This window comes from Phalaenopsis equestris, unplaced genomic scaffold (genome assembly GCF_001263595.1).
Source record: "Phalaenopsis equestris unplaced genomic scaffold, ASM126359v1 Scaffold000002, whole genome shotgun sequence".
In the NCBI taxonomy this organism is placed as follows: Eukaryota; Viridiplantae; Streptophyta; class Magnoliopsida; order Asparagales; family Orchidaceae; genus Phalaenopsis; species Phalaenopsis equestris.
The window spans coordinates 29,159,591-29,184,224 of NW_018164444.1; the positions used below are offsets into that span (position 1 = coordinate 29,159,591).

Sequence of the window (24,634 nt, forward strand, 5' to 3'; positions counted from 1 at the left end):
ATTTTAAAAAAAAAAAACAAATTTTAAAAATTGTGAAAAAAAAAAAAAAAAAAAGAGATGGAGCAAAATTACTAAATTCTCTAAACTACCTTAAAAAATATATTAAAAATTTTATTATTTATATCTAAAAATTGCAAATTTCATGCGGGACAATTGCCCTACATTGGACATAACCTGGATCCGCCCCTAATAATAAGAGATAAATCTCCATTTTATTTACGCGAACTAATAAAATTAAAAATAACATCTCACACAAAAATAAACAAATAAATTAGACAATAACTGTTTCATCAACAACAAAAACATCACACAAGTTAAATTGGCTTTTGTTAGGAGCCCAAACCTTCAATTCTTTTCATAGAACTCAATGCTCAAATAATTCATTTTATCTTATTTTGCATGTAGAATTTTCGACAGGTTTATGGAGCCATTGACAAGAGATTCATCAAAGAGTTGGAGCTGCAACTGGAAAGGTTCGTGGGAGTTGTGGGCAATGATCTCTCCGGACGTTTAATTTACTCCCTTGGATAGATCAATCAATCATCAAAGGTACGCCTGCAATTTACATGCATATTCTCCTTTTAATATGAACTGCTCTTGACTATTATGCTTATTACTGTACATCATAATTAGTTATATTTGGAATTAGCATTTAGACCCTCAAAATTTTCAAATAAACCTGGGATATAACATATAATCACTCTCTGCACCAGTGAATAGCTGTTTGATGGATGGGATATGCAAATATGTTTTTTGCATATATTGAAAGTTAAAGAGACATTTAATTCTCTTTGTATTTTTGTTTCTAAGTTAATTTTTTGTTTGGAAAAAAATGAGTCTGGAATTACATATTTATGAATTTTTTATTTATTAAATTAGTTGCAATCCGTGTTTCTAATCTCTCTAAGTATAAGACTATTTATTAGATTAGTTAAAACCTTTGCAATCCGTGTTTCTAATCTCTCTAAGTATAAGAAGCTATTTTAATGAAAAAAATATTGCGTTCGGAGTATGGATGCAAAGCTACGTCCAGACAACGAGCACGGTACAACGAATTTTTTTTATCTGCTCGTTTGCTTTATCATGAATGTTTGTCCGGATGTAGCTGCCTCCGGACTCCGGATGTAATATTTTTTTTCTACTTATGGGATTGATTGGGATCAATTTTGATTTTCTTAATTTTTATTTTAAAATAGATATTTATTTGATATATTTTCTTACATATTTTAAAATTTTATTTTTTAAAGAAATTAATATGTTTTTTACCACACTTATAATAATTTTAAATATTTTGAATATTTTCAAATTCAATCATAGTTTAATCAAATATATCAAACATATTTTATTTTAAATGAAAATATAAAAAAAATAAAAATAAAAATAAAAATGATCCCAAAAGACCCAAGGCTTTGTTGTGTTCATTTTTTTATGCTTAATGGTGAAAGAATTGTTGAAATTTATTTAGAAAGAAAAAGTGTTTTGAAAATCATTATTCTGCAGGTGAAAATCATTGAACAATTTGATGCTTTAATTTCATGTTGCATTTAAACATCTTTTGCTAAAAGTGGCATTCAAGTCTTGACTTGAGGTGGCTTCCTGGAAAAATTATTGCATACGGACACCGTATGCATAAATGCATGCGGTGTCTCATCTACATCGTATATCACGGTGATATACGGTGAGGATGTATTTCAGTTTTAATTTTTTTAAAGAAAATAAAAAAAAATTAAAATGAGGCCCACCGAAATACATTCTCACCGTAGATCACCGTGATCTACGGTGTAGATCGGACACCGCATGCATCTCTGCATGCGGTGTCCGTATGTAATAATTTTTCCGCTTCCTGTGGCCATTCAGATTCAAGCCCCTATTAAAGACATTGAAGTAAAAAGCTATTAAGAAAGAAATGTTTGGAATGGTAAAATCAATTACTAAATTTCAAAGAGGCTCTTTTAAAATCTAAATTTTTATTACATATAGATTATAGTGTTGTAGAATTTATCCTTCTAAGGTGAGAAAATATTATGTCTGGAGACTAGAGGTATACTAGACTTGGTCGTGGAGTTTAACATCATTGTTCTTGAGAAAAAATAGAACTAATCAAGGCTTTGTTGTTGTTGTTGATCTCTGTAGATCTAAAACCAAAAATCAAAGAATGTTCCTCATACTAAAATCCAACAAGCGAAACAAAAACCTTAAAACAAAAATCCCTTGAATAAATTATTAAGTTAGAAAAAAACATTTGTACTAAAATTGTTAATGAATTAATCATTAGAAATTAGGGAAGATGATTATCATCTTACATCTCCTTGGGCAATCATTGAAAGATATATGAATCAATCTTTAATAGAAATATCTACGAAACGATCGTAGTCTTTAAATTAAACATAATTTTCATTAAATTAAATTAAAAAAAAAGTCCCTTGTAGTAAAGCTACTATCCATGGAATATTTCATCATAAAGAATGGGGTCTTACCATCTTTAAAATCAAGCATGACAAAGAAATGAGCAAAGCTTTTTATATATTTGTGCTTATTAAGGGTGTGGTTGAATCCTTGGGAGTTTATAAATGTATTGTTGATCTCTCAAATTCATACACTATGCCCTGCAAATCTTTTACTAATAAGAGTTTTTAAGCAATTTTTAAATTTCAGCTTTCAATATTTGCAATTTATGAGAAGAGAAGGGTTATGGATGCAATGTTCCCTTGTAGTGAAGCATATAATAAAATCAATTTAATCATTTGATATTATTCATTTAACAACTATACTTTAAATATGCTTATTAACATGAACTTGAATAAAACTTTATTTTTTAATAAATTTATTATCTATATCTCTCTCATATAAAATGCCAAATTAACAATACAATATTGATTTAATATAACTAAATGAACTAATCATTATAATAAGTTATTATTATTATTATTATCAAGCTTGAAAGGGCTCTGAATTTTGCTTAAAGATCGTTAATTGCTCAAAAATTGATTCAAATACGAGTCGAGCAATGAGCCAAAACTTTGGATTGAATTTATCTTTTTGAGCCGAATTCGAGCCATACACCGACGATCAGCTCGAACTAGCTTAATATCGGTTCAAAGTATTTTTTTATTTAGAAAAATTATATATAATGCTAAATAAATCAAATATAACAAGGCACAAGTTAATTTCAAGCTAGAATGGATCCAAATAGCTCAATTTGAGCCATAATGTTTTGATTTCGAGCTGAATTGAACCGATTACGAGCTAGAACAGATCCAAATGACTAAAAATTGAGCCAGCTCATTTTGATTTCGAGTTGGAACAAACTCGATACAATTTTGAGCCAAGCTGGCTTGAAATAGAACATAACGAGCCATAAAGGGATTTCAATCTGAACTCAATTCATTTGAGTCTGGCTCGAAATCGGCTAGTTAGCAGCCATAGACACATGTTATAGAACTACGAAAGACACCTATGCAATCTCTAAGAAGGCTTACAAACGCATGTCAGAATGTAGAAAATAGAAACAATTGATTGAGGCAGTGCAAGAAAGCTTGTAACCAGCTGGGAAAGAGCGAATTATAAAACAGACGAGTTTGGCATTCTTAAGCTTTCAGGCTTATACATAAGAAACAAATCCCCAAATTCCAGAATCCAAATTGAATGGTCACACATAAAGGAAAGAATATACAATTGCACTCGACCGATTCGCGACGCATAAATCACACGTCCTCTGCATCACTTCCACCAACATGAGATTCATGGTTGGCCCAATAATGGCTTCCATCAGGACCAGACACCTTAAACCTGTTCAGGATTCATATGATGAAAAATAATGAAAAGCAAATGCCTTCTTAAGCTTCAGCATCATCATCAATTTAATAAAATAAAAATCTCAAAGCAGCTCTAAAGAAATTGATCAATGCATGTTATTTGATTTGAATCAACTGAACCAGTGACCAAACAAGAGTGATACCGGAACTACTAGGAAATTCAACGGAAAACGCAGAGCAAACTTTTATTAATATTGAATTAGGGTTACAATATGTCACAAACGGAAAATAACAACACAACATAAAATGAAACTTAGGACGACGGAAACAGGGAGGGTGGCGCTGGCCCACAGATGAGTTGGCTGGTAGGCTGTTGGTGGGATGCTTTGATTGGTGGTGTGGTTGTAGCAGGAAGGGGGTAGGTTGAAGGGCAGGAAGGAATTACGATACAGGTGGAGTGTGAAGGGGGTAAATAAGGCTGGCAGTACAGGTCTGGAGAGGAAATACGGGGGCAGGGAGAGAGTCACCGAAAGCAGGAGCGGATGGGCCAGTTAAGCGGGCAAAAAAAGGCACGATACAGGTGGGGTGTGAAGGGGGTAAATAAGGCTGGCAGCAGGGAGAGAGTCACCGAAAGCACAGCAGCAAAGGAGCGGATGGGCCAGTTAAGCGGGCAAAAAAAGGAACAATAGTTGTAGGATAGGCAGGAATAGAGAGTAGTACGGGCTGGCTGGAAGGGATGCAGGGAGCAGGGGCCAAAACGAGAGGGAGAATGCGAGCAAAGGAAGGAAGATAAAATCACCACCGAGGAAAGGGATACAGCCAGAACAACACCCTAACCATCAAATACAGCCCTTGAAGGGAAAACATGATTCCAGTGGCTGTCCACAAACTGAAATAAAAAAAATAACATAAATTAAACCATAAGGCATAAAACACATAAATAGAAGAGGGATGGACGGAAAATGAAAATAAGAAAATTCCCGCCTATAGAAAAGAAGAGGGATGGGGGCCGGTTCAGCCCTCTCTCTCAACTGAACCGGTTCGGGCCAAGCTAGTTAAGCTTTTGGAGGAAAACTCCAGTGTCATTCTCTTGGGGTTTGGGAAGCTTCGACGTCATTCATCGAAGCTCCTGAATCCTCATGGTACGACATTAAGCCTCTTGGTAGGTCCATCATGCCGATGTTGTCATTCCACATTACATTCTGGTAGAATAGATAGTCATACTCTTTTGACACATTCCGAGTGAGACCTGCATATACAGGTGGGTTCCCACAGTAAAACTTTTGAGACCTTACATTTGAAATCTTCTCCTTGCACTTCTCGTGCTCAGTGTGTGGTGATTGAGTAACAAGTATGTGAGGAAAACTTAATTATGGGATGAAATCTGTGGCAGAATGTGCCACTCTCACTAGCGACCACGTAGGAGCTAAAATTGGGACGCGGAAGTGTAGCTGCCATAGTACCGTGGATGCATCTGTAGTTGCTACAGTAACCACAGGTCCCTCCCATTTTGATTCCCTACCTTATCTACCACCTTCCACTTCTATCCCAATTTCAAATTTCTTCTTTTCCCATCACCCCTCATTTATTTATTGTCTATTATTCTACTTAATCTATCTACTAGCCCCTTCTTATTTATACATGTTGTTTGCTAAGGTTAGGGCGGTTTTTGATGAGTGTTACATTCAAGGCGTTCTTCCTCTCCGGAGGTTGTACCCGACGACGAGAAAGTGCTCTGACTGTAACTCGTCCGAGATGGTGGTCGTCTTCAAAGGTCTAGGTGGTGCTCCGACTGTAGCTCGACCACAACGAGACATTTATCCTTCCGCAGCCTCTTTGGCTTCTCTTCAAGTAGTCGCACAATGCCCTCTAGAATTCATCCTGATGCCCTCTAGGCCCTCCCTCCTCATTCCAGCAGTAGTCCTGCTACCCTGAGTTCCGTCGATACCTTCCCTGCTACGGTTTGATGTCTCCAAGCCGCTGTCTTGTTGTCACCAGCTCCGCAGACACCTTCCTCGTTGATGTTTGGCGCTTTTTGACGCTATCATTGCACCCTCCAATAGTCGCTAGCCCTTTTCCAACCACAACCCTTATCCCTGTTTTCTATATGGTTGTTTATGTATTTTGTGTTGCTTTCTATCTTATATTTTTGCAGTATCGTCTTGTTATTTTTGTTAGTATGATTGTTGTCGTTTATTTAAATTCACAAGAATCTCGTTTGTACCCTTTTGAATTCAGTAATAATAATTGTGTTTTTTATGGTAGTTTAGGCTTCCTCCGGTATCATGTGGTATCAGAGCTAGTTTAACCCTAATCATATCATCGGGTTTCTTAGCATCCGCCCCTATCCAAGCCACCCCCACTAAAATTTGTCCTAAAAGCGTCGATGAATAAGGTCGCAGCTCCCCAAACCCCAATAGATTGACGCAGGAGCTAAAATTGGGATGCAATATTGTAGCTGCTACAATAACCGTGGGACCATCTTGCCTATTTTGATTTCCTACATTATCTACCACCTTCCACTTCTATCCCAATTTCAAATTCCTTCCTTTCCCATAACCCCTCCTTTAATTATTGCTTATTCTTCTACTTACCTAATCTACATATTAATATATGTTTGCTAAGGTTAGAGTGGTCTTTTATGAGTGCAGATTTCTGAGTGCTGCCTTTGAGGCGTTCTACCCCCCCACACGAGGACGTTGTACCCTACGACGAGAAGGCGTTCCAGCTGTAACTTGTCCGAGGTGGTGACCATCTCTAGGATTTTGGGTGATGCTCCGGCTGTAGCTCAACCCTGACGAGACATTTATCCTTCCGCAACCCCTCCAAACTCTTCCAGCAGCCGCACAACGCTCTCTGGTCTTCTTCTTGCTGCCCTGTAGGCCCTCCCTCCTCATTCAAGCAGTAGTTTTGCAACCCTCAACCCTGCCGACACCTTCCCTGCTATTGTTTAACATCTTCAAGCCGCTATCTTGTTGCCGCCAGCCCCGCAGACACCTTCCTTGTTGTTGTTTGGTGCTTTCTGCAGCTGTCATTGCACCCTCTAGCAGTCGCTAACCCTTTTCCGACTACCACCCTTGTCCCCGTTTCCTAGATGTTCGTTTATGTATTTCGTGTTGCTTTCTATCTTATATTTTCGCAGTGTTGCCTTGTACGTACCGTTTGTATATTTGTTGTCGTTTATTTCCTGTTCACAAGAGTCTTGTTTGTACAATTTTGAATTCAGTAATAATAATTGTGTTTTTCACGGTGGTTTGAGCTTTCTCCGACATTTTTTGGTATCAGAGCTAGCTCAACCATAGTCCTATCATCTGATTTCCTAAGATCCGCCCCTACCCAAGCCACCCCCACCAAAATTTTTCTGCCTTAAAAACTTCGATGAATAAGGTCGCAGCTCCCTCAACTCTGACAGATTGACGTGAGAGCTAAAATTGGGATGCAGTACTGTAGCTGCTACAATAATCGTGGAACCCTCTTGCCTATTTTAATTTCCTACCTTATCTACCACCTTCCACTTCTATCGTAATTTCAAGTTCCTTCCTTTCCCATCACCCCTCTATTTATTGCTTATTCTTCTACTTACCTAATCTATCTATTAACCTCGTCTTATTTATACATGTTTGCTAAGGTTAGAACAGTTTTTTATGAGTACAAATTTCTGAGTGTTGCCTTTGAGGCTTTCTTGCCCTCACAACTTGCATCTGCCCCTCAAGCAAATGCATCGCATGCATCACTGTGCAACTTCAATGTCTGCTCCTTGAGTAGTTGGGTTAACACACTACCACATATAATTATGCTACCACGTCATTGAACCTCTAGGGGTGTTAAATTGGGTTTGCAGGACGGGCTTGACTTTGCCCGAAATTGACCTAATACGAAACTGGGACTCAAATATTCAATGGGTCAAAAAGTCCAACCCAAACACAACCTGTCTTCAATCCGCTAACCTGAACGCGACCTCTATAACCCATTTAACATAAGACCTAATAATTATTTGGTCGAATTTGAATCAATTTTGAGTATATCTAGGGTAAATTTCAAGTTGGCGGATCAATTTTGAGACAATTTTGAGTTGGCGGATTAATTTCGAGTCGATTTCTGCTTGGTGGTCAGCCCAAACAAAATAATTAAATGGGTTTGGATTCACAACCCGAAACCGACCCAAAATTTATTTGGGTCAACTCGAACTTGGATTTTGAGTCAGGTCCGGATCGGGCTAATGTATCGAGTCAATTTTTGACACCCTTACCTCTACATATAACTTTGATGCTCACTCCTCAACCAGTCATGCTGCTTGCACTACTAAATGTAGCTTCATCACCCACAAAATCCCATGTAGCTTCATCAATTGCATCCCATGTGGCTTCATTGTCTGCGCTTAAAACAGCACATACCCACTCAATGAATTTATGACATTATCAAAATGCTTGTCCGACAGGGTGGAGTTCTGAGATTTACAAGCTTGAGAAACAACAGCCTTTACAAGATCAACAGTTAACGCAAAATTCCATGGATAGAAATCAATGGATGTTAAAAATTACTCCAGCAAGCTCCACATCCATTAAGTATTATAAACCTGAAAAGTTCTGTAGATTTAGTATTTCTTAGCACATAACTACTTCAATGTACATCGGAAGAAATAAAAAAAAAAAAAATTAAATACACATTAAAACTAAAACTAAGAAACTGACACCCACAACTATGATGAGAAACGAAATGCAAGCCAGATCAGCCAAACTCTTTGAATCTCATATGAATGTCTACTTTCAACAGGCCCAAAGTTTTATAATAACCAACAAATAATACCAAAACAATCATAGGAACAACAAAACCCAATTTTTAAAAGAAATTAAAACTTATTATCCTGCACTAAAGCCCAACTCAATCAACTCACAAGAGGACCTCATTCTGACTACCTGAGAGAATTTCTACCAGACCCCCTAACTACATAGAGGTGGATAACTTTTTAATGGATATCTACAAATAATGCATCTTTGTAACTAGATCAGGCCCTATAATTCTTTTCCCCTTTTAGGAGTTTTTCACATAAAATTATGCTCTCCTCGACTAAGCCGTGTTCAGAACTCAGATTTTCCTTGCCACAATTGCCTAAAAACATGTTTGATTATTTGATTGAAGTATAATTATTTTTAAAAACACTCAAAATATTTAAAAATTATTTTGAGTGTTTTCAAAAAAACATGTTAATTTATTTTTAAAAACAAAAATAAAAATATGTAAAAAAACCAAAAACAAAATTGATCCCAAATAATCTCCAACTAGTAGTGAAAATCTCTTCCTACATGCAATATAACCAATTACGGCTTATTCAATGAACGAAGAAACTTAGATATTACCTTTCGAGAATAAATTTTCCTTCCTTGTACTTTTGGCCCTTCTCATATGCGGCCACCTGAAGATAGTCATCAGGTCAAGAAAAGCTGCAAATAGCGAGATGTAGGAATTGCTAGAAACAGGCAGATCCAATCCTTACATATTTCCACCCCACATTGGATCCACAACCAACGCAGAAAATGTCAGAAACGGTGTGCATTCCTGTCATCATCATTCGATCCTCCTTCTGTCCAGCCATGATGTTGACCCTATTATTCATGATCAAACAGGAACACAAAATTATAACAGCAAATCAGTGAAAAAATCTAACGGGCAGTGAAAGTTCTAAATTTGTTTCAGTTGGAACTGACAAAAGGCCTAATATAAATATATTGTTTAATGGTAATGTGCACAACTCCTGGAAGCCATCAATTTCTTTAAAGCAGCAAAAAATGAGGCCTCGTGTTAAATATCTCAAGTCTCTTTGAACTTTTTCATAAAGTAACAGTAAGCTGATAGTCATAAAAAAAGTAAGAATACAAAAATTAATAACAACCAAATGCTACGTTAATCTGATGGAGACCGTCGATCAAAATATGTGCGTCGCCAAAGACTAGAGCCCATCCAATCAAAACACATGCGTCGCCAAAGACCAGAGCCCATCCAATCAAAATATGTCATTAAAGATGAGATTGGTTGCTGCCATTTTTTTTTGGTTATTTGATGTATATAGGGGACTTTTTTTTTTACTTAGTATATAGTGAAAATATCAGGCCCATCCAATTAAAATATGTCATTAAAGATGAGATTTGTTGTTGCCTTTTTTTTTTGGTTATATGATGTATTTAGGGGACCTTTTTTTTTACTTAGTATATAGGGGAAATTTTAAAAGCCTAAATGCTAATTCTAGTTATTTTTTAAAAGTAGACCTTCAAGATCATTTATATCATTATCACGGGGCGTCTACTTTACCTAGACTAGTTCGGTCTAGTAAGGTTATTGAGGGTCGACCAAGCCTTTAGTCTTGGGAGTGCCGCCTCTTTTTAAGACGGTGTCCACTCCTAATTATCTAGGAATAGATATTTGCTTTTGCTGGTGTTTAGAATTTAGTTTTTTTTTGTGATTTGATTTGGGACAACAGTCGACATCTCTTTCTCCCTCTACAGGTTGTATCCTAAGGTTCCAAGTGGTGCTCTGGTTGTATATTGATCTCTATGTGGTGTTTATTCTTCCATACCTTTCCCCATCCTTTCCCACATAGGTCCCACATCCCTTTCATTGTTTGCTTACTGTTGCCGCCCAGAAAATAGAAACTTCTTGTTCTCTACGTCCAACCTACTGTCGCCACCCAAGAACAATAGTTGTTTTGTTGCTCTCCCCTTCCAGATTGTTAGCCAACTCCTTGCCACCACCCCAGAGGTCTAAACTCTAACCGATAATACCTACACTCTATTCCCTAGTATTTCCCATTGATATTTGTTTTCAGTTTGTTGTATTTCTATTTCTGGCTTCTATAAAATTACTAGTGATTATATTGTATTTCTCCTCACCTTATTTTCAAGCTGATTATGATATCATTTAACATTAAAACTGGCCTAACTGTAGCTCCATCTTAGGATTACCAAAATTCACCTATAACTAACCCAAACTCCACCCTTCCTTATTGCTGATTTTTCTATCCCTAACCTAAATCCTAACTATGACACCAAGAAAACGGGTAATGGACACTAATAGGGACCTAACCAAGGAAGGGATACAGTAAAAATCCGCCGACTTTTACAAAACTTGTTGAATTTGAGGATGTGAGGTGATATCACCATTGATCGTGATAGTGATGCTCAAAGAGGAGAGGAGGGTATAATCTAAATCCCTTCCATAAGGTATATAATCTAAATCCCTTCCATAAGAATGATTCCAATGGAGAAGGAGACAAGCCACAACGGTTTGGGCTCCAATATCAGAGGAGACCGAGGGCTCCAATATCAGAGGAGGCCGAGGGATGAAACAACTTTTAGATGACACGAAGAAATGAGAGTAAAGGTAGGCTTACCAGATTTCGAGGGAAGAATGAATCTAGATAACTTCATTGAGTGGCTACAGTCCGTTCAGAGAATTATTGAATATAGGAGGTGTCAGCTAATAGGAAAGTGAAACTTGCTGCCATAAAACTGAAGAAGGGTACCTCTTTGTAGTGAGAGAATCTGAAGAGGGTGATATAGAGAGAAGGTGGGAGCAAGATAACCACATGGGAGAAGATGAAGAAAAAGATGTAGAGGAAATACTTACCTCCAACTACCACCAGAACATGTTCTTGAAGCTCCACCTACAATAAAGAGAATTGTTAATGGAGGAATTCACAATAGAGTTTGAGCATCTCATGCTGAAATATAACCTGATAGAGTCAGAAGTGAACTATAGTCATATACTTGGGGGCCCAAAACCAACCATCAACAACATTGTCCAGTTATAACCTTATTGGTCATTGGGTGTTGTTCAGACCTTGGCACTAAAGGTGGAGGACAGCAAAGACAGAGCAGACAATCACCTCCATATGGACAACCACCCACAATTGGAGGTATCAACAGGAGCACACTTAGGAGAGATGTCAGCTAGTCAGAAGGATGATGAAGTTGATCAAAGTGGAATGAAGTTTGAGAAGAGTAGCATACTTAACATGGTTCAAGTCAAGAAGTGCTTTATGTGTTATGGATATGTACATGTTGTATCCGGTTGCCCTACTAGAAGAGTTGTTTCCTTCACCGAGCAGGATGCAGTGAAGGAAGTGAGTGAGGAGAAGATAGAAGAAGAGTTGGGTGAGGAGTATCAGTTCCATGGAGATGAAGGTGAAATGTTAGTTGTGAGGAGGGCTCTGCACACTAAACCAATGAGGGATCACTCTTGGTTGAGATATAACATCTTTCACACCAGGTGTATTGTGAGAAGGAATGCATGCAACCTTATCATTAATAGAGGGTATTGTGAAAATATGGTCTCTACTTTTATAGTAAAGGAGCGAGAAATGGCTATTCTCAACCCTATTCTTTGACGTGATTGAAATAAGGGGAATGAGATACGTGTGGATCAGTGATATTTTGGTAGATTAGCTATCCATGTTACGTGGTGGTTGATCTTTGTAAGTATGCATGCTAGGTAAAACCGATCCATGGATTAGGTCTATGCATGTTAGGTAACACTGATGCCTAAGAAGGATGGTTCGTGGAGGATGTGTATTGATAGATGAGTTATTAATAAGATCACTAGCAAGTACATAATTCATATACCTCGCTTGAATGATTTGTCAGATAAGTTGCATGAAATTATCATATTTTCCAAGATTGACTTGTGCGGTGGATATCACCAGGTCAACATGAAGCCAGGGGATGAATGGAAGTCTTCCTTCAAGACCATAGTTGTGTTGTATGAGTGGACAATCGTGCTCTTTGGACTTCCTAATGCATGTAGCATTTTCTAAGGTTGATGAATTGGGTGCTCAAAGCTTACATTGAAAAATTCGTAGTTGTGTACTTTGATAATGTTCTAGTCAACAACAAATTTGCGGAGGAGCATTTGCAGCATATGAGGATGGACCTGATATAGCTTTTGTTTTTTTTAATGCAAATTGTAATATTTCAAGGACGGACTTCAAGGTTCTTTGGTTGGAGAAACTATATGCCCTCTTGAAGAAGTGTCACTTCATGATGGGAATGTATATTTTTGGGCTATATTGTATCCAGTGCAAGCATTTAGTTGGACCCTATTAAGATAAAGGCTTGGAGACCCCCCACATTGTTTTATAGAGGTAAGGAAGTTTTTGGTGCTGGTATGCTTTTATAAGGGATTCATCAAGAGCTTCAACACCATTACAACTCCCTTTATAGAGCTCTTGAAAGTAGAGAAGTTTTAGTGGACAGATGCTGCTTAGTTCAGCTTTGACATCCTAAAGAAGGTGACTCAGACCTTAGTATTAGTACCACTAGTTCAGCTTTGATATCCTAAAGAAGAAGGTGACTCGGGCCTTAGTATTAACACTACTAGATTTCAATCAGGTGTTCGAGGTAGAATATGATGCTTCTAATGTGGAGATTGGAGTATTTTTGAGCCTGTGAGAGCATCTCATAGCATTCTATAGTGGAAAGTTGAGCGACTCTAGGAGGAAGTATTTGATGTATGATAAGGAGTCTATGCTATTTCAACTTTGGCATCCTAAAGCTCTTAGCCATTGGAGTCACTGCGTGTTGACTACTGATTACCTTATTCACAGATCACGACGCTTTGAGGTTCATAAACAGTCAAAGAAAACTAATTTCTTAGCTTCATTTCAATTGGTGCTCAAAAATAAAACAGGGAGTCATAATCGAGTAACAGATGCCTTGAGTTGTTGCCACTTATTTATCACCTCCATACATGCTAGAGTTGTGGGATTCGAGGTGGTGAGGAAATTGTATGAGGCATATAAGGACTTCAAGGAGATTTGGGATAGGTGTCAAGATAGGCCTATAGGACAATACCACATATTTGATGGCTACATGTTCCATTAGAATAGGTTGTGTGATCCTAGATGTTCAATGAGAGGGCCCATCTTACAGGAAAGTCATAATGGGGGATTAGTATGCCATTTTGGCAGAGAAAAGACCCTAACACTCATGAGGAACATTTTTCCTAGCCTAGGCTGGCGACGGATGTAGAAAGATATGTCAAGCAGTGCAAAGTCTGTCACTTGGCAAAAACTAAGAGGGCAGAATATAGAGCTATACACACCATTCCCAGTACTAAATGCTTAATGGTTGGATGTTAGTAAGAATTTTTGTTGTAGACATTCCTAGGGCACGGCGGAATAAGGCTCAAAATTTGACAATAACTCAATGGTAAAATCTCTCTTTCACTGATGGTAGTCCTAATAAATCATCAAGAAAATATTTTGGATACTCCACAAGAATATCATTCAATGACTTCACTTAGTAATATCATTCACATGAGTAAGAAAATTTTGATCTCCACTATTCAATATTTTAAAGACATTCAAATATGTAATTATCATAGAAGTCAACCCTCTATTACCACAAAATTTGATTTCTGACCCTCCAGGTACATTAATTTTAATAATCTTCTTATTGAAGTCTATAGTTATAATGTTTTCAAATAGTCAATCCATATCCAAAATTGTATCAAATTCAACTAGTGACATATGCAATCAGTTGTGCATCAAAATCCCTCTCACATATTCAATTTTACTTCACATAATCGATTAACCTCCATATGACTCCCATTATGCATTTTAACAGATAACACTATTGGCATTACTTCTAATCAGCTCTTCAATAATAAATGAATGAGATGCCCTCATATAAAACAATATTCTTATTAGTCCATCATGAAGAGGTATAATGTTTATTATAAGTTCAATTATATTGAACAATTAAAGCGAATTCTTTAATATGTGCTTAAGTGTATGATCTTAAGAATGAAATGTGTTATGATATAATTAAATATTTATTCAACTAAGAGTTACTAAAGCAAAATATACCTATGATAACCTCAGGTGACTCCTAAGCTTCCTACTGAGATAATGCATATATCTTAGTTTGAAAATTTTGTGGACTCAGTTAACTGGGACTTGGCATTGATCTTGTGGACTCAGCTATTTTCTATCTGCCAAAACTCTGATAAAGTGCAAACTGGCCTTGATCTCCGCAGGAGCCTTCTATCACAAGATGGAGCAATACCTAACTATGTCTAGGTAGATGACAAAAAAAAGTGTTATATCCAAAATAAACACTCACCCTTGTGAAACATTCCGCGCTTGTCACACTTTTTAACATCACCATGGCTGCCAAAACTAATATATCTAAATCTCTTAGCATTTAAACTCCTTGATTACAATGAATGTTTGTTATGAGAACTTTGTAAAAATCAAGATCCCTCTCAACTCTTCCTATTTTGAAAATCCCTACTGTTCTAAGTTGTTTGTAAGTCCAGCTCAACCCTTCTAGCTCTCTCCACCAACACAGAATTGTAATTAATCCCAAGAGAAATCAATGATCGTCTAATCATGTCTTTCAATCTAGATAAAAACCTATGACACTTCTCTACATTTAGATGGAGTTGTGATGTATACCTCACAAGCATAGTAAATTTAGTTTTATACTGCACAATCGAATAATTTCCCTGTAAAAACTTAATAAATTTATCATGCATCTATCTCTTTGCTGAAAATGATAAGAACCAATCTCTAAATGTGCTCACAAACTCCCCCCACTACGCAAAGTGGTTAGGTTGACAAAAGCTACTCCTATAACTGTCTTTGCCAACATCTCTTAGCTTCTCCCTCAAAGACAAAATTAACAAGGGTAACTCTCCTCTCTGGTGGACACGTTATACTCTATAATCACCTCTATTCTCATCAACCATTTTTCAGCTTCGACTGACCCTTTAAACACTTAAAATAGTGGCAGTTTCATATCCTAAAATAGTTTTAAGTGCTTATCCATCTATACTCCCCCACTACTATCGGCTCGAGACTTAAACTTCTTAATTAGTTTTGTCATTGAGTCATTATTTAAAAAAATGCATCAGCACTGAATATAATACTTTGGGGCATATTAGTTTTCACATTATCATCTTTGGCTTCTTTCTCATGATTATCCATAATTCTGAAATAAATGCAAAACAATCTAATTAGACTCAGTTAAATAAGTCAATCTATACTATTTATAGTTCTGTTTAATCATCAAACTGACTTTTTTTATCAGAATTCAAACCTAATTAGCTCTGATATCACTTCTGTCATGACATGACTCGAGAACTTAAAATTAAGTGAAATGGAAACAGATGATCAGATGATGAAAGACATTTCTAATCATTAACATTAGTCCATAATAACATTCATATAGAAATGAATCACACATAAAATAACCTCTAACAAAACACATAAAAAAATACAGTAATACAGTAATACAAATAGTACAAAAAAGTGACAAAAAAAACTAAGAAACTGCTACCTATCACTAATAGTGTGTGTCCTCCTGTAAATCAATCTTCTTCTAGCAGACATATCAACCTAGCAAACTTTTTCTAAAAATGACTGTTAAACGACATGTTAAGTTCTAAAATTAAGTTAATAATTAATATTTTATTATGTATTAAATCTTTATGCAAATACATAACATGAATGTTAAATGAAATATATTGATAAAAAAAAATAAACTTTCTTTTTCATCTTTAAAAAATAGCATTTATTTATCTTATCAATTATATATTTATTTTTATATAATAGTTTTCCATTTTCACTTCCTTTTATTTTTAGAAGTCATCTCAGGAGCATCGTTAAAATTTTTTATAATGTCTGCCATAAAAGTATAATTATTTATATATTTATTTTATATTTTTTTACTAGCATACACGAGTACAATAACATTCTCTGTTAGTACCATAGGATATGACACCTAAGAGACTTAATAATTTATCTTTTATTTAAATTATATATATTTCTTTCAATAATTAAATCTATTTAATTATTCATTTAATACAATGCAAAAGATACAAATTTTAAAACCATAAAAGAATTGGATCATTTTCACTTATTTTCATTCAGTTATTAGAGTATTTTTAATATATATAATAAATAAAGTATTTTAAAAGTATAAAGAAGTTAATTTAACATGAATAAAATAATAATAACTCACTTGATTAATGATTCCCATCACCTTGAAACTTAAATTTTCTTCTCTATTTAATGCATATAAATGTAAATCATAATATTATATTAATACTCTAAATTTCTTCATATTTAATTTATTATATCATGCTTTATATCTAAAATCTAAAGGTACATTATCTCATAAATTGATAATTTTTATTTAAAATTTTCATAAATATTTTATAAACTTTATGATTTACATCATATCAAATAAATTTTCTTGTTTGCTCATTCCTGGGTCTCTTCTTTCAATATATAGATCTCCTCTAATCAAAATTTTCAATTTCTGACATTAATTCATAAAACAAGACTTGTAAAATCCAAAATTAAAATTTTATTTTAAACTTACCCTTTTTCTAAAGCACTATTGTTGATCCTAGTCTCACCCAATAGTTCAATTTGAAATAAATTTTATCATTGATATCTATTCATATAATTCCATATAGCTTTATAAAACTTAATTAAATAAAAAAAATAACTTGTATAAATATAACATAAACCCTTACATTTAGTTCATTGGGCTCGGTTCAGTCTTCCTCTCGCATAGATTTCCTTTCATGCAAGCCTTCAATTCCTCTTCTCTACTCCACATACGCTGCACGCAAGCAGTCTTCCTTAAAGGGTGATTGGTAGCTACTTGTTAATAGGATTTACGGCCTAGATTTATTAAATCCAGCCAAACACAAAAAAACACAAGTTTCATTGATTTATGAAATTTTGGATCTAAGGTGCGAATTTTATTTGCAATTCATATTAAATATGGTTTTCATAAATCCACCAAGCTGTTGGATTTAATAAATCTGTATTTGCTAAATCCTACTAAAGCTAAATCCTTCATGCAACCAAACACCCTCTTAGGCTTTGTTCGGCCAACTCAATCCTTCTCCCTTGGTTTGTCTCTCATAAGCAAACCTCGGGGCTATGACAATAACGTCGATTGCACGTGTTGCCACTAACATTCTTCCTCCTACAAACAACGCTCTTCTCCTTCGTGCACAAAACCCTCGGCATCAACTTCCTACAAGAGAGTAGAATTCCTGTAATGAGAAGCACGTGAGAATGCTTTCTTCCTCTTCTCCTCCTACCTCTTTGTGCATTAAGACTCATAGCATTATATTCCTTTACACACGATGCATGCACCCACGACTAATACCTCAACTCCAATTCCTAGACATGCACACGACTATGATTCATTTCCTCCTTCACTCAAGTTTTCTACTCTTGCTTCTCTCTTCTTTCCTCACTCTCTGACTTTCAGTTTTCACGTGATTCTAGTGGATGCTTGTCTCCTAAGTATATCTGTAGAGAAGGTTACCTTATTAGTTCAATTTTTCTTTTTTTAACAGTTATTACAATTCCCTAACCCTGGCACCGGTTTCAATTGCGACCAATGTCAAAACCAATGCAAGAACCACTCCCTCACAGAGGCTTGCTACTCCCAACTTAAGCCCTTACCATCCAGCAATTTGCACCCTTGTCTCCCTTATTTGGCATCCCTTCTCTCCCCTGTTTGAAACCCTTATTTGGCATCCCTTCTCTCCCCTGTTTGAGCGCCACTCCAAACCACTCCAACCTACTTGACCGCAAGCTCCCCAAATCCACCTGTCTCCTACTCAATCTACCCATCTTCCTTCTTTTATCTAAATAGAGAAAATCACTCCTCTCATCCCCCATAGCAGAGCCCAAACTCAGCCCATTAAAGCTCAACCACTCCACCACAATCTTCCTCTCTACACAAGCAATAGCCCTCTATTTGTTAGACTTGCCTACTTTACACCACCAGCAACCTCCTCACCTTAACATTCTCTCTCTAGAAAGACAGGTAGAGAGAGAGCCATCCCCCCCCCTCATTTTGTGAGCCTCATAATTCATGTCAAATTCATTGCCCTATTGCCAGCATAGCCTCATTGTGCATAAGGTATAATGTAAAAGGTAGATGTTACCCTAATACAAAGTATAAATACATGTTGATATCAATTTTACACAATGGAGAAATCTTTTGTGTAAATGTTCTTATGAAGGTGCTTGAAGACCAATGCATGTTGTTTTTAAGTGTGGTGGATTAAAGACCCATGATCATAGTGTCCATACGGCGAGAGGGCAATATGTGTTATTCTTTTTATGCAGATCCACAAAGCTCTACAAATGTTTTTTTAAGAATAGTGGGGTGAAACCCCACTTCTTTCGGGTGATGCCAAGCACCAACATGCCCTTTTTTTAGAACATGTTGAAAACATCTATCACTCCCAATGCAGCCTCCTGAACGATGATGATGCCGACAGGTTGTCAAAAATTCGCCGAACTTTTTTGAATAACAGGGGACCTAAAAAGAATTTAAATGAGATCTGAAAGAACCTAAAAATGCAAAATTTAATGGATTTAAACACTCAAAATACATTACAAATGAAGGTGAACAAGAATTGAAAATGTATCTAGGGAAAAACGGAGGACTCAACAATTCGACTATGAACATAAACAAAACTTGAATGAAATTTACGAAAAAACTTTCTAGCTTGCTAACAAGCATGAATAAGATCCTACATGCCTTAATCATGAGTAAAAACCTAAACTCATAAAATTTGACAAAGATGAACATTACAGCCGCGTACAAGCAGGGCACAATTGAATAAACAAACTTGTAGAAACTTAAAAGCTCATTAGCGAGCATGCCTTGATCAACACCGGATCTAAAACACAAACCTACATGCGGACACAAACCAACAAAAAGATAGAAGACAAAATTATTTAATTGAATTCTTATATGCATTCCAATGATTAAAATACTTGTGCTAGTATCTTGATTATAAATGTATTTCTCGAGGCTATTTTTAATTCATATAAACACATTGAAGAATGTGTTAGTACCTTAAGATTCGAGCAAGTACTCCACACTAGGGCTGTCAAATTGGCTTGCCGTTCGCAAACAACTTGTTAAGTGGCTCGTGTTCAGCTCGTTCGTTAAGTCTAACGTTAACGAACGAGCCGAACACGAATAAATATTTAAGCTCGAAATGTAACGAACAAAAGTTTGTTCACTCGTGTTCGGGTTCGGCTCGAAAATAAATAATAAAATAAATATATATACATAATAAATATTCATAAAAATTGGAGATTCTATAATCAGTCAAATTTTAAAACACATTATTATATTTTTAAAAAATAAACCGTATAAATTGTAATATATAATAAATTATTAATAATAATATATTAGTATTACTTATATTATATAAGTTATATAAATATTATAATATAATATATATATAACTCTATTACTAAAGAAACCTTAAATCCCTAATCCCGTCCAGCCTCCACCCTTGAGACATCTGTTTCGACTCTCTTCCTTTTCCAAGCCATCTACTTCTCCTTTAAAAATCGCTAAAGACTTTCAGAGGCGAGAGCTTAGGGTTCGTCGTTTGTGTTCGTCTGCTCTCGAAAATTCTGTTTCGGCTCTCTTTCTCTTCTGAGTCATCTCCTCCTACTCTCAAAATGGAGAAAGGCTTTCGACAGCGAGAGCTTAGGGTTTGTTGTTTGTGTTTGTCTTCCTCTTCCTCTTCTGAGTCATCTTCCGAGAGCTTAGGGCTCTCTTCCTCTTCCGAGTCATCTTTTTCTCCAATTTCAAGCTGAACACGAGTCAAGCACGAATAGAAAAATATTATTGGAGCCGAACACGAACACACTGTTCACGAGCCATTTCAAACACGAGCCAAACACGAGTCGACCTTGAGCTCGCTCAAGCTCGACTCTTTTACAGCCCTACTCCGCACAAGTGAATCAAATTGCATGCACACCAAGAAATTCATTTGTATGTGCTCCAATGAATGCACTGAATGCCTTAATAACTGGTCTAAAAATGTTGTGCGAACTCAAAATAAAATTAAATTTGTCTCGAGAAGTGTACAACTATTCCTAAACTTCATGAAAATATCACTTTTGAAAATCAAATCCAAAGTCTTTATATGAAGCAAACTCTTGAGTTGCCTGTGTAACTTATAGGACAAGATCATAAAACTCATTTTAATCAAGCTGACCCTCCTCTTAATTTGAATAAAAGTTGGCGAGACTAAGCCTCTTCCTCCTTTTATGGACTAAAGTTGATGAGATTGAACCCGTACTTAGCCAATTTGAGACTCTTGAGAACAATAATAATTGACAAGATATATTTTTATGCAAGCTCACAATAAATTTAAATCAAATCATAAACATGAGTATTTTAAATATATATAACCCTAAGGATGGTTGCATTGAAAATAAATATTAACCATAGGGTTTATTCATAAAAATCATAATTTCAAATCATCAAAATCTAAAAAGTACTTGATGAAATTTATCATTTAAAGCAAATTATCAAATCTCATCCACTCTCCACATAAATTTATCAAAAATGATAATTTTATGATTAACCTAAGCTCACAAATACCAAATATCATGTCAAGTATGATAATGCATTCGAGCTCAAAATAATTTCATGCAACTAAGAAAGAGGTTTGACTCTTTTATCTACGTTGTTTGGTTAGCAAATACCACAAATAAAGAGGTTACAACCAAAGCCCTTTGGTTGAGTAGTTTGACCAGTAGGCTCTACTATATTATAGTCACAACTGCACTCATATGTTCCCTATAATTTTGTTGCACTTTGAGTTGTAAATCATAAGATATACCCGATATGGCATAAAGATCAAAGTTAGCCAGATTCGACTTAAATTTATCCTTTTAGATAAATATTCACCCTAAGTCTGCAGTTTCCTTTGATGAAACAACTCATAGCTACTGATAAAAATCTTTTTGTTTAATTGGGTCGACTACTTTCTTGGACTTAGTGGACTATGGACTATGATAAGATGACGAAACCATAAAATTTTGATCAAGCACATCATCATTCCCCCTACCATCTACTCTAAGCTCATAATGATAAATTTTATAACATAAAATTTAAATTTATTGCTACTATAAGTTGAATCTAAATATTTAGCACCTAATAATTAGTCTAAATCTAAAGTGTTCTCCCATTATTGGGAGGGGTAATTAGCCATATGAGCTTGCAGCTATGAGAAACTTCAACCTCTATAAAAAAAGGAACTCACAAAATGAGGACAAAATCTATGGGATCTAATCCGTCTTCTAAAATTTAACCTGGAATCTCAATGTAAAACTCTCACTCATTCATTCTTCGAGGGAGGACGATATGCAAATCTTCAGAGACAGTTCGTATTGGGTCTGATTCGATGAGCTTGTGTTAAGCTACACTTAACGAGCTAGTCCGCATTTTCATCCTTTTAAACGAGTCTACCCCAGTGGTGTATAGATAATTTTATGGATTGACAAAAAGTTAATTGTAAAGTAAAAATATGTAATATATTATTGAGGGTAAAAGTGAATAAATTGTGATTTGTTACAACAACTATTAGAGAACTGTAACTTTTATTTTCCAATTATTAAGGTAGAATTTGTAATTGTGAAAGATATTGGCAAGGTTTGTCATATGATTAGTGGCATCTGAGTTTAAATTCCAAGTTTGAGAAGGATTTTTTATGGCACTAAGAATATGAAAGTTGAAAGTTATACAATTTTGTGCAAGAGAGTATGACCTATATGGCTTTTTAGATATATTTTTTTTCCTTGATTGTTTTCATCACAACATTGGGACTTTTACAAGTTTTCAACATCTGTTTTTTATGAGCCCTTTCTTCTTACAATGGTTGCACTAGAGATTGTCTTTAGAATGAGGCTTTTGTCCTTTCAATGGGAGAAGAATTTGTAGCAACAAATTTATTACTTTAGAATTCAATGGTCATCATGGAAAATGTTTTGGAGATCAAATTATTAAACATCATTTTTATTCCTAATTCAACTCGTACAAGTAAGAAAACCTCATATAGAATGGAGATTTTCTCTAATTTAGATTTCGACTCAAACTTAATTGAAGTCATTACAAAGTTCTACAAAAAAACTCAATACTTTTCTCTTTTCACAAATTTCTTGTGAATTGCTGCATACTCACAATATGTCATCTTAATAGCTTGGTCAATCCAGTCAATGCTCTTCTTTATGAAATTAAATGAGTCATGTGAATACATAGAAACAAGATACATAAAAGTGAGCTGTTATAAATTAGATACCGTTTAATTTTATTCCTTGTGAAAGAAAAGAAATATATTAAGAGTAAGTTTTCAAGTCAGCTGTTGTCCTTGAAATGGAACCAGAAAAATAAAATAAAAATAAAAATGGGTACTTACACCTTGCTGAATAGATAAGCCTTCCCATGCCTGCAATGAAAAGACTGCACAAAGCACAGAATAAGTTGGTCATTAAATTTACCCATTGCAGCCACATTATCAAAGGTGACTTTTCTTAAATTAATTGGCCTCGTTACTTCTGGTAAAAGAAATGAAATGATTATGGAGTCTGGTATGAGATTAATGTGATTACTAATCATTGAATACATGAGATGATGCTTCTATTTCGTAGCAACTAAAACCTTTATGTTAAGGCAGTTAAAAGCAAACATAGTGTGCTATACCTTTGTAAATTTAGTTGTGCAATATTCATAGTCTATGGACTTCAGTCCCAAATATTTTTTTATTGTTTCAAATAACAAATTCACAAGAAAGATAATTAGAAAGCCAGATTGCCTAAAATCAGGGTAAGAGAATTAGGCTTGTAGTAGAATACATATTGTATTTCAAAAGCAAAAAGTTCAATTCTGGGATTACAAGTACTGCCTCATATGACAAAGAAATCACACCTTTTCGAAGGCAGCAGATTGATCTAATTAAGAAGTCAGTACGTCACAACAGCAGCAGCAACAACAACAACAACAATAAAACCTTTATCCCACTAAGTGAGGTCGGCTACATGAATCCTTTTTCTCCATTACGCCCTATTTATTGTCATATTTTCATTTAATTCTAATAAATATAGATTTTTTTTTATAAATATGCCCAAGTCATCGTAGGTCTACCTCAGCTTTCTTAACATAAGTCGAATTTAAAACATCTACTCTTCTAATCGGATCATCAGATGGTCGACGATTAATGTGACCAAACCACCTAAGACGACTCTCTCTAATTTTGTTCGTCACTGGAGCTACACCAACCCTATCACAAATATATTCACTTCACATTTTGTCTCTATGTGTAAAGCCACTCATACACCAAATGATTCTCATCTCGGCAACACCTAACTTAGTTTTATGTTTCTCTTTTAAAGGCCAACATTCAGCAACATAGAGCATTCCAAGTCTCACCACCATCTTATAAAATTTTCCTTTCAGTCGAAGCGGTACTTTTCTATCACACAATAGGCCTAAAGCATCCTCCACTTCAACTAACCAACTTAAATTCTACTAATAACATCCCCATCAATATCACCATCACTTTGAACAATAGATCCGAGATATCTAAAGCGTTCACACATTTTAATAAATTTTAATAACTTGTAATTTGATGACCACATAGTTACATTATGTCACTAGAGCTACTACTACTCAAATTACATTCCATGTATTCAGTTTTAGTTCTACTCTAACAAAGGTCTTTAGACTCCAAGGTAGACCTCCATAATTCAAGTTTTTCCTGAGGTTTTTCTCTCATCTTATCCACGAGAAGGATATCATCAGCAAAAATCATACACTGAGGTACGTCCTCCTGTAATTGTGCAGTAAGATCATCCATAACTAAAGCAAAAAGATATGGGCTTAAAGTCGATCCCTGATGTAAACCAACAGAAATAGGAAAATATTTGGTCAATCCTTCTGCTCGAACGAAAATAACAATTTTTGTATACATATCTTTAATGATTTGAATATAAGTCATATCGACACCTTTATTCTCGAGGTACGTCCTCCTGTAAT

The 24,634-nt window shown here is 35.4% G+C and overlaps 2 protein-coding genes across 3 annotated transcripts in view; one reads left to right on the forward strand and one right to left on the reverse strand.

Moving 5' to 3' along the window:
• Positions 1 to 825, forward strand: part of LOC110027497 (arginyl-tRNA--protein transferase 2-like) — a 29,971-nt gene extending 29,146 nt beyond the window's left edge. The window contains exon 6 of one of the 2 annotated variants that reach the window (XM_020728969.1): positions 418 to 825. In XM_020728969.1, the coding sequence (XP_020584628.1) occupies positions 418 to 531 (114 nt within the window). In that variant the 3' untranslated portion in view covers positions 532 to 825. Of the gene's footprint in view, positions 1 to 405 lie in introns of both variants that reach the window. The other variant, XM_020728959.1, reaches the window with a different exon arrangement.
• A 2,667-nt stretch (positions 826 to 3,492) lies between these two features.
• Positions 3,493 to 23,062, reverse strand: LOC110022841 (protein yippee-like; the record flags this gene model as incomplete). Its single annotated transcript, XM_020721965.1, is given in 4 exon segments — positions 3,493 to 3,789; positions 9,113 to 9,168; positions 9,250 to 9,358; positions 23,019 to 23,062. Coding segments are annotated over 4 exon segments (294 nt in total), but the record flags the coding sequence as incomplete, so codon positions are not given.
• Positions 23,063 to 24,634: the final 1,572 nt, after the last annotated feature.